The sequence below is a fragment of the Telopea speciosissima genome, chromosome 2 (assembly GCF_018873765.1).
Source record: "Telopea speciosissima isolate NSW1024214 ecotype Mountain lineage chromosome 2, Tspe_v1, whole genome shotgun sequence".
Classification (NCBI taxonomy): domain Eukaryota; kingdom Viridiplantae; phylum Streptophyta; class Magnoliopsida; order Proteales; family Proteaceae; genus Telopea; species Telopea speciosissima.
This window is the reverse complement of record NC_057917.1, coordinates 71,402,128-71,414,393: the sequence shown is the minus strand read 5'-3', so window position 1 is coordinate 71,414,393 and position 12,266 is coordinate 71,402,128. Positions and strand designations below refer to the sequence as shown.

The 12,266-nt window shown below is 37.2% G+C and overlaps 2 protein-coding genes across 2 annotated transcripts; one reads left to right on the top strand and one right to left on the bottom strand.

The window, feature by feature from the left end:
• Nucleotides 1–632, top strand: LOC122649568 (kunitz trypsin inhibitor 5-like). The gene has a single exon (XM_043842766.1). It carries the CDS (start codon nt 4–6, stop codon nt 619–621), a length of 618 nt encoding a protein of 205 aa, XP_043698701.1. The 5' UTR covers nt 1–3; the 3' UTR covers nt 622–632.
• Nucleotides 633–7,913: 7,281 nt separating this feature from the next.
• On the bottom strand, nt 7,914–9,187 carry LOC122652872 (peroxisomal nicotinamide adenine dinucleotide carrier-like). Its single transcript, XM_043846750.1, has one exon. The coding sequence runs from the start codon at nt 9,078–9,080 to the stop codon at nt 7,929–7,931; it is 1,152 nt and encodes a 383-aa protein (XP_043702685.1). The 5' UTR covers nt 9,081–9,187; the 3' UTR covers nt 7,914–7,928.
• Between the last annotated feature and the right edge of the window lie 3,079 nt (nt 9,188–12,266).

Below are 12,266 nucleotides of genomic sequence, written 5' to 3'. Positions count from 1 at the left end.
ACAATGAGGAGTACTCTTCTATTTCTACTTCAGCTTCTTCTTTTAACTTCCATTATCAAACAGTTACCGGCGGTAGCCGATACCATACGTGACACGGCGGGTGACGAACTCCGATCTGATGTCGAATACTATATCTTGCCAGTGATAAGTGGGGAAGGTGGTGTCCTTACTCTCTCCAACTTGGGTAATGCAACCAAATGCCCTTTAGTTGTTGTTCAAGAGCAGGTTGAGACGTCTACCGGCTTTCCGGTAACTTTTTCACTGGCAGACACAAATGAAGTGATCATTCAAGAGTCAATGGATCTCAATATAAAGTTCTCTGCCGTGACAACTTGTACACAATCAACTGTGTGGCAGCTCAAAAGCGATGACGAGTCGTCGAGTGACCAGAGATTCGTCACGACCGGTGGTGTTGAAGGCAATCCAGGAAGAGAAACTCTGGCAAATTGGTTTAGAATTGAGACATATGATGATAATTATAAGCTTAATTTCTGTCCTTCTGTTTGTGATAGCTGCAGACCTCAATGCCAGGATATAGGTATTTTAGTCGACAACAATGGTTACAGACGTTTGGCAGGTTTGGATGATGAGGCCTTCAAGGTCAAGTTTCAGAAGGTTTGAGTGGAAGGGAAAGGTGGAACTTCTGATGAGATCATATGATAGATGAATAAAAGACCAACTTGCCGGGGCCCGCAACACTTATACATAACAATTCGACTCCTCTACTTCCGCCTACCCCTATTGTTGTATGTGTTCAACACACAAGCAAGGCAGAATGTACCACCTTACCCCTGTCCGAACAAGCTATACATAATCTTCTGTTATTATTGTTGTTGCTTATGTAGTAACACATATTAGTATTATTTTCTGTACGAATAAAGTATATGTAGGGTACTTCACATTTCATAATAAAAGTGCTTCTTCTATTGAGTGCCTTATTCAGAATGGGTTAAGTAGGATATCTCCTCATCTCTCCTTTCTTGTTAGCAAGTAGGATTCTTTGTTTACCAAAAAAAAAAAAAAAAAAGTAGAATTCTTTTGCAGGATGCAACCATGGTTCAATGAATCAAATTCGTATTGGTGACCTTGATTTTGACTATGCCCATTTTGCGAATCAGCCATGATTACACTTTGAATTTTTATTTTACAAAAATCATTTGGTTGGTTGGTTAATGTTGGCTTGTCAATTGGAGTGCATGGCTTCGAGGAGGTTAAGAGATTGACTCTTCTTAGTTTGTAGTTGATCAATAAACCCTTGATTAAGATAGTCCCCAAAAAAAAAAAATTTGTATTTTCGTCTCTTTCTCATCTAGTAAGTAAAATAGCAAAAACAACAAATCTACCTCTTGTATCAAGTTCAACAAGATTTTTTGAATTAAAGAATAAAAAAAAAATAGACTTATGGAAATCTTTACTTTTTTTCAGAATTCTATTTCTAGGGTTTTGGCTGATTCTCATTTTATTCTTAGAATCAATGTAAAATATATATATTTTTTTTTATTGTAAATGCTAAAGTAGAAAAATAAAGCAACCACAAGACAAACTGGAACATCAAATATACAGGAAAAATTCTTCAATATGAGGGGAAAAATCACATGACAAATAAATGAAAAGATTCACTAATTAGAAAATATAAAATTAGTTTTTCTTCTCAAGTTTTTTTTTTCTCAAAACTTGAGTTTATACAACAAAGTATATTGGAAAATACAAGGTTGCTTCAGAAATCACTAGCAAACTTTGGTCTTTCCCTACTCAGGAAACCTAAAATAAATCTTCCAATTAATTGGAGATAATTCATTAGCCAAGCCACAACAGCTCCTGACTTTCTAGCAGAAAATCTTGAGATTGGAGATAGAAAAACAAGCCAAAGCCATGCTAAAATCTTCTCTTCTTCTTATTCTTCAAGTAGCTTCAAGTCTAATCTGATTGCAAACAATTGCTAGCTTAGTTGGTTGGTGGCATTGCAAGTTGGTGTATGCCCCCAGGAGGTCAAGGGATCGATTCTCCCGGATTACATATTTTGCCAAAAAAAGACACATTTCTCCCCCTCCCCCCTCCCCCTACCCCCTAGTTGTAGATTGTGGGCTTGTCTTAGTCTTCCCCTTAGTTTGTAGTTGGCCTATGGGCCCTTGAGTAGAATAGTTCAAAAAAAAAATAAAAAATAAAAAATGTCTAATCTGATTTGGTTTTCAAAAAGCAGCTTGAAAACCCTGTTGTGAAAGGTCAAAAAAAAAAAAAAAAAAACTTCACAAAAATTGTTCCCCCCCCCCCCCCTTCCCCCTTTATCTCTCACCCATTCGCTCATTTCTTTCTCTTATCTCTTCATATTCTCATTTTCTTAACAAGAAAGTAAAAGAGTGGAATCAAAAAGCTATGGGCCCCACAAGGAAGGGAAGGGAGGAATAAAATGTAGAAGGCGTGTCAAAGAATTTGTAACTTTACTTCACTTTACCCATAAGATAGACATGTTAACCAATCACCTAGGGGTTAAAGATGTAATTTAAATCTCAAGGAATAGCTTAGTTGGCAAGAACTAACACCTCACAAAATTTGAAGCACAAATTTTAGTTCCAAACAAAACAACTATTAGTGTCTCTTCTATCGTTTATGGAGATTTTCTAATTCCTAGATCCATTGGAGAGGATTAAAGATGTAATTTCTGCATTTGTTGCCTAGAGTCCTTCGAAATGAATTGAAATAGAAAATTAAGGGTAAATTTGTCAAAGGCTCAAATTTTAGTTCCGAACAAAATAACTATTGTCTCTTCTATCAATTATCAAGGTTTTCTAATTCTTAGATCCATTATACCGAAAGGGGGAGGGGGGGGGGGCGTACGCTTTTTAAGAAGAAATCCTTATATTAGTTTGTTCTTCTAGTGAAACGTTATTTTATTTTTTCGTGAAAATGTCATTTTAGACATATGCTTGAAAAATGTGTATGACAATGACATCTTTTGATAATAACATAATGATATAATAACTAAGGCTTGTTGTAACCCCATTTTTTTTTTTTTCTATTTTCTATTTTCTATTTTCTATTTTCTATTGTGCCCATGGACTAGCTAGGTGATGCCATACATTTAATTGGTTTTTGGATCTGCTAGTTCTTGTCCTTCTACAAATGATTTTCTTTGTAATTATTTTTTTTTTATCCCTTGCTTTTTCATGGTTCTTTTAAATCTATGTTTGTTTTCCTTATAGAAATTTTTGTTCATGCTACAAGGCACTTTGATCGAAACTTGGGTCACAATAAAAATATTCAAATCCTTTTATTTCAAGTCTTTTTGTTCTACTGATTTTTCTGAGAATGGAAAATTTGCTTTGGTTTGTCAAGTACTTGACTTTCATAATTTGGGTCATTGCGAGAGTTTCCGAACTGGGATTTTGGACCATTCCAATGGTTCAGTCAGGTTCGTGAATCAGACATTTTTTTCTTTTGTGGAAGAACTTCCGAGTGATACGGTTGCGTGTTTAATAGGGTTTCGTTGTAAAACTCTAGACGGGTATATTAGCCATAACAAGAGATTTACATATAAGAACTTTTATACACAGGAAAGTGATAATGAAGAGTAGAAGAAAGGAGACTTGTTGAAGAGTTGGGATCAGCTACCCACATGGGGAGCAATGGAGACAGATCCCAACCCCCCATGGGGTGTGGGATTCATGCCCCATGGAGGGTTCAGATCTGTCCCCACCATCCCCAAGTAGGGAGCAGATTCGGACTCGTTGCTGAATTCTCGAATCTCAACCCTAACCCTCATCAACAAAACGGTAAAAATATATATCAACGGATAATTAAAAATTCGTATTCGAGAATCTGTATTTAAAAAATCGTTATTTGAAAACTATCTGAATCTGTCCGTAAACTAATAGAATATTATTTGAATCCGTCCGAATATAATCGTATACAAATATGATAATGCCACTATCCGACCAAATTCGATCATTTACATCCAGAACCTCCATCCATATGTATGGCTGTCCAAAATTTCTTGGTTTATTGAAGGAATTTGTTATGATTCTTAATTTTAGTCTTATTTGCTTTCATATGAACCTCCATGGATACGGATGGCTGTACAAAGTTGTGGGTTTACTCAGCTTTCTTCTTAGATGACATAGTTTTATATGACAAAGAACCTTACGTACGATTGGCCTTTCAGCTCTATATAACAGAAGACATTTTGGTTTCTTTGGTCAAAGTTTCCGGATTGACTTCTTTTCTTTGGTCTCAATACTAAAGTGTTAAATAAGTATCCTTGGATTCTCTTTTGGTATTAACTATCAGGGTAAATTATACATCACCCTTTAGTTTTTAAGCGAAACTCAGATCAGCCCCTGATTTTTTAAAAAATTCAAATCACCCCCTCTATAGTAACGGTGTTAGTCTGCTGTTAGTTACTAGTGTGAAAAGACTATTTTACCCTTGTACTAATGCATTAGAATTAAATTTATAATACTACCCTTCCTTCATTTTCAACATTGGTCAAAGGTAGTTTAGGGATTTAAATTTATTTAACTAACTGACATCATCACTTAACAGCATAAAACTAACAATAGGGACTAATTTATCATATTGAGGTCTAAACCAGAGGGTGATTTGAGTTTTTTAAAAAATCAGGGGATGACATGTAATTTACCCTAACTATTTAGTGGGCTTGGACTACTAACCCATCCAGACACTGGGTGTTCGATCAGATGGTTAAAATTCTCAACTCATTTATGATTTTGGTTCCATTAAATGGTCCCCCATTGGTGGGCCAACAATCTCATAACTTAGGTGGATATTATACGTATATGGTGCATGTGCTGAGTCTCTCCTGACTATAGAGTCCCAACTCCCATAGTTGTTTAATATGCCTATGAAATGAATATCTTTTTTGTGATAAGATCAAACCCATTTTAATATTCCCAAGGTCTATATGTAAACAAACATACAGAATAACAAACTGTAGCTAGCTAGATTCCCTTTGCCTTTATTGGTTTGTCTCCCACTTCAATAGAAAAAGCTAAGATCACAGGCCATGAGAATTGAGAGATTAATCATTGAGACCAACCCTCTCCTTGATATTCTTAATTAAAGAATCTTATCTTGCTTGTTGGTTAAGTATAAAAAGGAATTAATCTTTGAGAATAATCCAAGCTTTTCTTTTTATCTTTGTGTTATATGTTCAATTTGAAAAGAGTTATCAAGTTAGAATTTGATTGGGACAACCATAGCAACTGTTAAAACAAACATCAAACAAAATACAAACAAAAACAAAAACAAAAAACCGAGCAAGATGACACGAAGATTTAACATGGTTCACACATCAATGTGGTGTACGTGCTACGTCCATGAGCGAAGCTGAAGATGTTTTAGTGTTTCACCATGTAAATCAAAGAAAGTTACAATGGAGATCTCTCAAAAACACCCAAAAACGACACTGGTGCTCATTCCTAAAAACCCTAAATAAAAAACCCCAAATCTCAGTCACTTTACAACAAAGCGAGTAAAGAATATAAGTATTCCTCCATCCTATCGGCCCAAACCCTCAGCTACCATTACAAATCTAAAAAAAAATTCCATTCGGTTCACCACCTCAATAAAAAATAAATAATAAATAAATAAATAAATAAATAAATAAAAACCTCAGAGCAGGTCATTCTTTGCAAGGGGTACAAGAATTCGAGTAAAAAGTTGTCATATATGATTATTTGATGGAAAACAATGAATCCAGCTTCCTTAGCAAGTTAGAACTTCCAAGGAACTGACAGTTTTAACTTCTAACTTGAAAGCAACCTCATTCAAAAGTAGTTTCATTTGGGTTATTGAAGAGAAAGGTGCAGAGTCAAGAACATGAATAAACTAGCTGAAAGAGATGAATTAGTTTCTGTGGAAGAGAGAGGATAGAAGGAATTGCTGGATAGATGATTAGATCATTATAAAGCACAAAAATTGTTAAAACTACTTTAGAACCAAAGATTTCATCATCTATTCGTGAACCAGTAAATACAGAACTTTCAATTACTTAAAATAAGGATGAGAAGCTAGCATTGCCAAACATAACAATTGAAAGTCTTAATTTTCATCATTAAGATCAAAAGTTATTATATATGAACATAGAGAAAGACACTACAACTAGCTAACTATCTTCTTCATTCTTCTGAAAGATCGTCGACGGAACTGCGAACCGAGCGGAGAAGGTCCGAGACCGGTTATCGGGGTCAGCCCAAGCCGACCCTTGATCGAAATTCTGTGAATAAGTATATGGATCATAGGGGACCTGCACCGGAGCCGGGGATGAATTAAAGATCTTCTTCTTCTCTTTCTTTATTCTTCTCCACACCATTCTCCACCTTGATCGGGTGGTTGACATGAACTCATTGTACTCGCTTCTGATAAATCTCCGGCCCAAATGGATACTTCTATGGCCTGAACTGCACCAGTTTCCGATGTCCATGGCAGTATAAGAGCAAGGTTTATGGTGGTGAAGCTTGGGACTCCAGTTGATGCTCCCCCTAATACCAAGAGTGTGCGTGTGTTAGACATTACTATGTCATGGAGAGGTTGTTGAGGAGATGGGTCCTACAAAACTCTTCATATCTCCACCAAGGTTTTAAAACTGAGAATCGGGAACGAAATCGGTCAGAGAGGATTTTGATCCGAATCGGATCGGAATTGGCCTGATTAAGTTCAAGAATTTGGAATCTAACCTATTTTATGGTGGAAATTTAATCGGTTTAGGAATCGGCCCATGAATCAGTCCGATTCAAGATGATTTATAAAGAAAATGATTAAAAATTGGACTAAATGATTCTAATTCGGCTGATTCAATTCTGATTCAGGAAGCAACGATTAGGAACAATGGAAATCAGGGTTCATCTTCCCCAAATGGTTTAGGATTTGATTTTTAGTTTCAAACCCTAAACGATTTGGGAAAGATGAGGGCAATTTGGTCACTTTACTTTTTAATATTGGTTGGTTTTTATCATAAGGGCATTTTGATCATTAGATTCCCTGAAACTAACCTCTAACGTCCCAGACTAACGGATTGGACCAAAGTACTACACTGTTTTTGAAAGTAAGGGGAGTTTGCAATTAAAAAAATTGCAAGATGGCATTCGAACAAATAGGCATTTTTAGGGGGGCATTTGTTAAAAACCCTAATTATAATATCAGTCTTATAACGTGGGATTCCTATGGATAATGGGTACTTTACATACACTTTTTTTTTTTTTTTTTTTTTTTTGGTAATGGGTACTTTATATACACTTTGCAGTACAATATAATCGAACCAACAATACTCAAATAACTTTTTTTCACCATTAGATTAAAAAGATAAGGTGGGAACATGGGTTTTGATTCTTTTGAACTTTGAGGAAAATTGTATAAAGATCTGAGAGTGGAAACTGTACAAGTGAATACAAACACTGCAATTTTTTTCCCCACCTTCTGATTTCTTCTCTTTTTGAGTGGAAACTGCAGAGTGAATACATGCACTAGAACTGATCTTTGATTTCTTCTTTTTTCTTATATGCAATGGCTTCCCATTGAATTGAACTGTGGAAACTGCAGAGTGAATACATGCACTAGAACTGATCTTTGATTTCTTCTTTTTTCTTATATGCAATGGCTTCCCATTGAATTGAACTCTTGATACTAATTATACAAACCCTAAAGTTTCTCTAACTTTACAAACAAGCATTGACAGTACTAGGTTAGAAAGGGGGCATTTTCAATAAGAATGTGAGCTCCAGACCCCTCTGCCTCCCCCCCACACCCCCCACCCCCCACCCCCCCCAGCCATTCTGGATTCTGCATATCACCCAGACTCAGCACAGGAGAAGCTTACCCAAATCCGCCTAACTACAGATTATGAGCAAAGAGCAATTTATTCTACAGCCATTACATGTATCTTTGCAAAACCAATCAATAATCATTAGTCGACTCTATTGGGATTTTGGAATGGCTTTTGGGATCTTATCTAATAGGATGTGAAACGCTTTTACTAGCTCCTCCTTGATCATGAAGAGGACTGAGGCAGCGAAAACACTCTGCACTATCTTTGTGCTCATCCCTTTGTAAAAACTAGGCAATCCTTCATAACAAATCATCTTAACTATGGCATCCACTGTACCTGTATATTGTAATGAAATGTTACCACCACCAATCTCCTGCTTTGCTTGAAGTCTTGACTTGACAACCAACAATGGATAGGTAACCACAGTTGCTCCCAGTTTAGCCAAAGCCCCAGCCAAGAACACCTCTAAAGCAGAAACCCCTTTTGAACTTTGCTTTGTTGCAGCACGTTTTGCCTTCAAATGCTTTAACAAGCTCTCATAAATCATGAATTGAATAGATGGATTGCATACCATGACAAGTGTAGGTATTATACCTTTCCAGAACCCTTTAATCCCTGCTTCAGAATAAACCTCTCTCACTGCCTGTGCAGTTCCATATGGACTAGGTTTGATCGAATCTAGTTTGCTTAACTTGTCTTGCAAAGCAGTAGAAACATCCATCAAACTAGTTGGAGCAGTTGCAGCAGCTTCCCTCAGAATAGCCTCTCTTTTCGCTTCCATAATCTTCGTCTCTGCTTGGGTATGGGTTTGCATACGAGTCACAAGAACCCATATAGGATTCGTAAACAAGACATTCAATGATCCAGCAATGGCTGCCACGAGAAGCCAAGAGAACATGCCAACAGTACCATCGCCAAGTCCTTTCTTTTTCCTGGCAACTGCAAGGGCTTCGGCCTTGTTCTTGAAGATTTGATAGAAATAGTAATAGATGCCCTGAGACGCAGCGGTGCCAAACAGAGAGGGTTTGAGTCCACTGTACAATCCACCCCAACCTTCGGTTCTTATAACCTTGAGAATTTGCATTAGAGTGCCACCGCCATGAGAGGGAGGATGGGATTGGGAAGATAACGAATCTGTGCCAGAATTAGAACTAGAATTAGAATTGGAGGAGAGGAGACCTTTCTTGGCAACCCTGTCGGTTTGCTGACGAGTGTTCACCGTTTGGAGTGGATAAGTGATGATCTGAGCGATGATGCCTCCACCAGCTCCGGCCAGTCCATTGACGACGGCATTCGACATGCTTTCTATCCTTTGTTCTGTCCGACTGCAAGACTCTTCCTCTTCCACTCGTTGGTTACGGAGTACACAATCCAACACTCAAACCACATCCACATATGGATTGATTCGTCAAGTGGTTCTCTGGGTCGCAGGGTGCGGATCCTCTCCAGTGCGCCAGTGAGTGCAGCACGCATTGAGGCTGACTGGAGCTGTTTGGCATGCGCCCCAAGGACAGCTCGCGCACTGGAGAGGTTTTTTTCATGCCTACATTCAGTTTCTTTTAAAACATTACCTTGAGAATTTCAAACTCGGAATAGGGGTTGACAATCTCAAAAACCCTAGGATCGGCCTTTAGATTTGAAAACCCAGAAATCCTAAAATTGGTCATTGTAAAATTGAAAATTATCTTTTACGGTTCTGTGTCTAGTACGGTTCCCTAGTACCTCTAATAAGAGGGGATGGACCGCACCCGACAGGGGGTGAGGTGGTCATTTCTGCCCCCTATGGGAGGAATCGTAGAAATTGTACCAGGCAGGGAACCGTAGGAAATAAAGATCCTTCTAAAACATCCAAGATTAGCTTATTTGAATTACCCAATTCAACCTATTCAATTCCAATTCTTGAAATAGTGGTGCACTTAGAATAATTGTATCAAGTGTTAATATCTAGGGAAGGATTTAAATGTAAAATATTATTTACTGATAAAATTTTACGAACAAAACTCATACTTCAGAATTTCTATGTGCAGTCCACCTCTCTTAATATACCGTTAATTGTACTTCTTGGTCATGACTTACGAGTCAGTTCAGTGAAAAATCCTTCCAGATCACAATTATGAACACTGGGTTCCTGAGTAGAAGTATTCATCTTTTTTTTCTTCTCTCTTTTTGGGTTGATGGGTGACTTTTACTGTGTTGATGATTTACATTTTCTGTTTATTGATTGGGATAAAAAGCTTTGCTTGGTCGCATGGCCACTGTGCCAATGGCAGCATGTATGGGCATCGATCAGCAAGGGTAGGATGCTCTTTTCGCACATCCTTGTTAGAAGGTATAGGGGGATGCGACCAAGTAGTGTTCTTTCTCCCTAATTGATTTTATGTACTAGGTGCGTGTGTTTGTAACTAAGTAGATTACAACAGTCTTTGTAATCGGACATTTTATGCCCCTAAATATAATTAATTCCACACTTTTAAGTGTCTGGTGGTTTAAATATGTTTAATCCCTTTGGTTAAAGGATAGTCTAGGAATTTCATTGCCCAAGTCCCAACTCAATGAAAGTTGGGAAGGAGAAGTACTATAAGCTTTGGAAGCCCAACAGTACCTCCTGTCCTAAGGTAGCGAAATTCCTTCTCGAATAAGTAGCGACAGGCACAATTGTTCGATCGAATAAACTTGCCAGAACGAATACCGTGAATGAGAGCTGTGAATGAGATAGAAGTAAGTTTCCCAGTACAGTGAATGAGAGGCATTGTTCTCGACCGAAGAATTTTTGTGTTGCATATACCATAAAAAATCGAAATCATCCCTCCCTGTTTCTCTGAATTATATGCATCTAATGCTGGTCCGCATATAAACAAGAACTGCTGCCTCGCATTCAACTCCAGAGATACTTCCAAAGGTAGACTTTGGTTGTGAAGTGGACAAAGAATGTTCATTCATATTTTCCTCAGGTCTACTGCAAAGAACGGATTGCCAAATCTTTGAAAAACAAGCAAACTTAAAAGGGGAAACAACCTTGCAGGAGATTTCCAAAGAAGAGAGAGAGTGAAGAAATCAGCTCACTGCTTCCACTGATTTTATTGAAGCTGGAAAGATAGTTGAATTCGAAATAGACAGCAATGTCGAAGATAATTAGACAACAGTAATGGAGATCCAACGGGTGTTGTGAGGGCAAAACAACCATATTTTTCTTGTAGCCATATGAGCAAACACACACATGAAAGGAGACCTAGGAGTTGATTGAACTGATTCCACTTCAATTCCCCAAAAATCTCAATATACCATATTTCTCTTTGGCAGTCCTCCCTTGCCTTCATATTTGATGAGCTGCAGCTTTGAGACTAGGTAAACACCACTTAAAATTTCCTAGAGAACAGAATTTGTACAGTAACTAAAGTACCAAGCTCAGATCTAGGACCCCCTTTCTAATTTTGAACTTACCAGTCATACTTATTTCTTTTGACTCAAACTACAAATTAGCAATTCCTATCAAACTTTTACAAATAAAGAAACTATAATTCCTTGTCAACTTAATCTTCTAACAAATTGAAACACCAATTACTACCACAGATTGACCTCTTAGCAAACTGCCACCAACTCTAAACAACTTGGATTTGCAGATCTTGATCTCAGTGGAAAGATTACTGAAAAAGCTTACAAATAACAGCAAAACCATGTAGAAAAGTGTGCAAGAACATATACAGGGAGATCCAAGTTTGGAGAGGATAACAGAACAAAGAATTTAATGCTAGGCCAGTGTAACTATTTTCAATACGAAACCTTAGTATTTCGTAAGTCTATTTTCCTGAAGTGATTTGAATTGAAATTAATCCAAACAATTCACACACTGCAACCTCACTAACAATTATGACAATTATGTTTATATATAGAAAGAAGAAACAGCTACATCCTAAGAATTTCTATCAAATTCCTCTCTCATTTCTGTTATTCCATATGAGCTCTGCTTTTGTTATTGGGATTGGCTTAAAAAACTTCCGTGAACCCTGAAGAGCCATCTTTGTAAAGAACCTTGAATTGCAAAATACAGTGTCCTGTCCTATAAACAGTTTAGAGCATCACATGTTTTTAAATGCAATCTAGAATATACAGATGTGGCATATAATATCCAACCTTGTATCTGGTCAACATGCACCTGACCCTGTAAAATTCTATTAGGGTATGTAACTATTTCTATTTAAAAACAATGGAGTCCTTCATGGTTTCCTGATTTGGAATTTTTCATTTCCTGATTGGTAGCAAATATGTATTTTTTTTTTTCCTTTTATGTAAGCAGAATTTACTTAAGAATATCTAATTTAGAGGGCAGGACTCGACACATCTTCTAATTTAGGCTTCTTTCTTGTTTAATTGCTACTGTCACTGATTGATTGACCAGAGAGATTTAGTATTTTGGATACAGGCTGCTTTTCCATGCTTCCTTTACTGTGATATAGGAGTCTTACCTTTTTAAAAGCAGTAATAATGC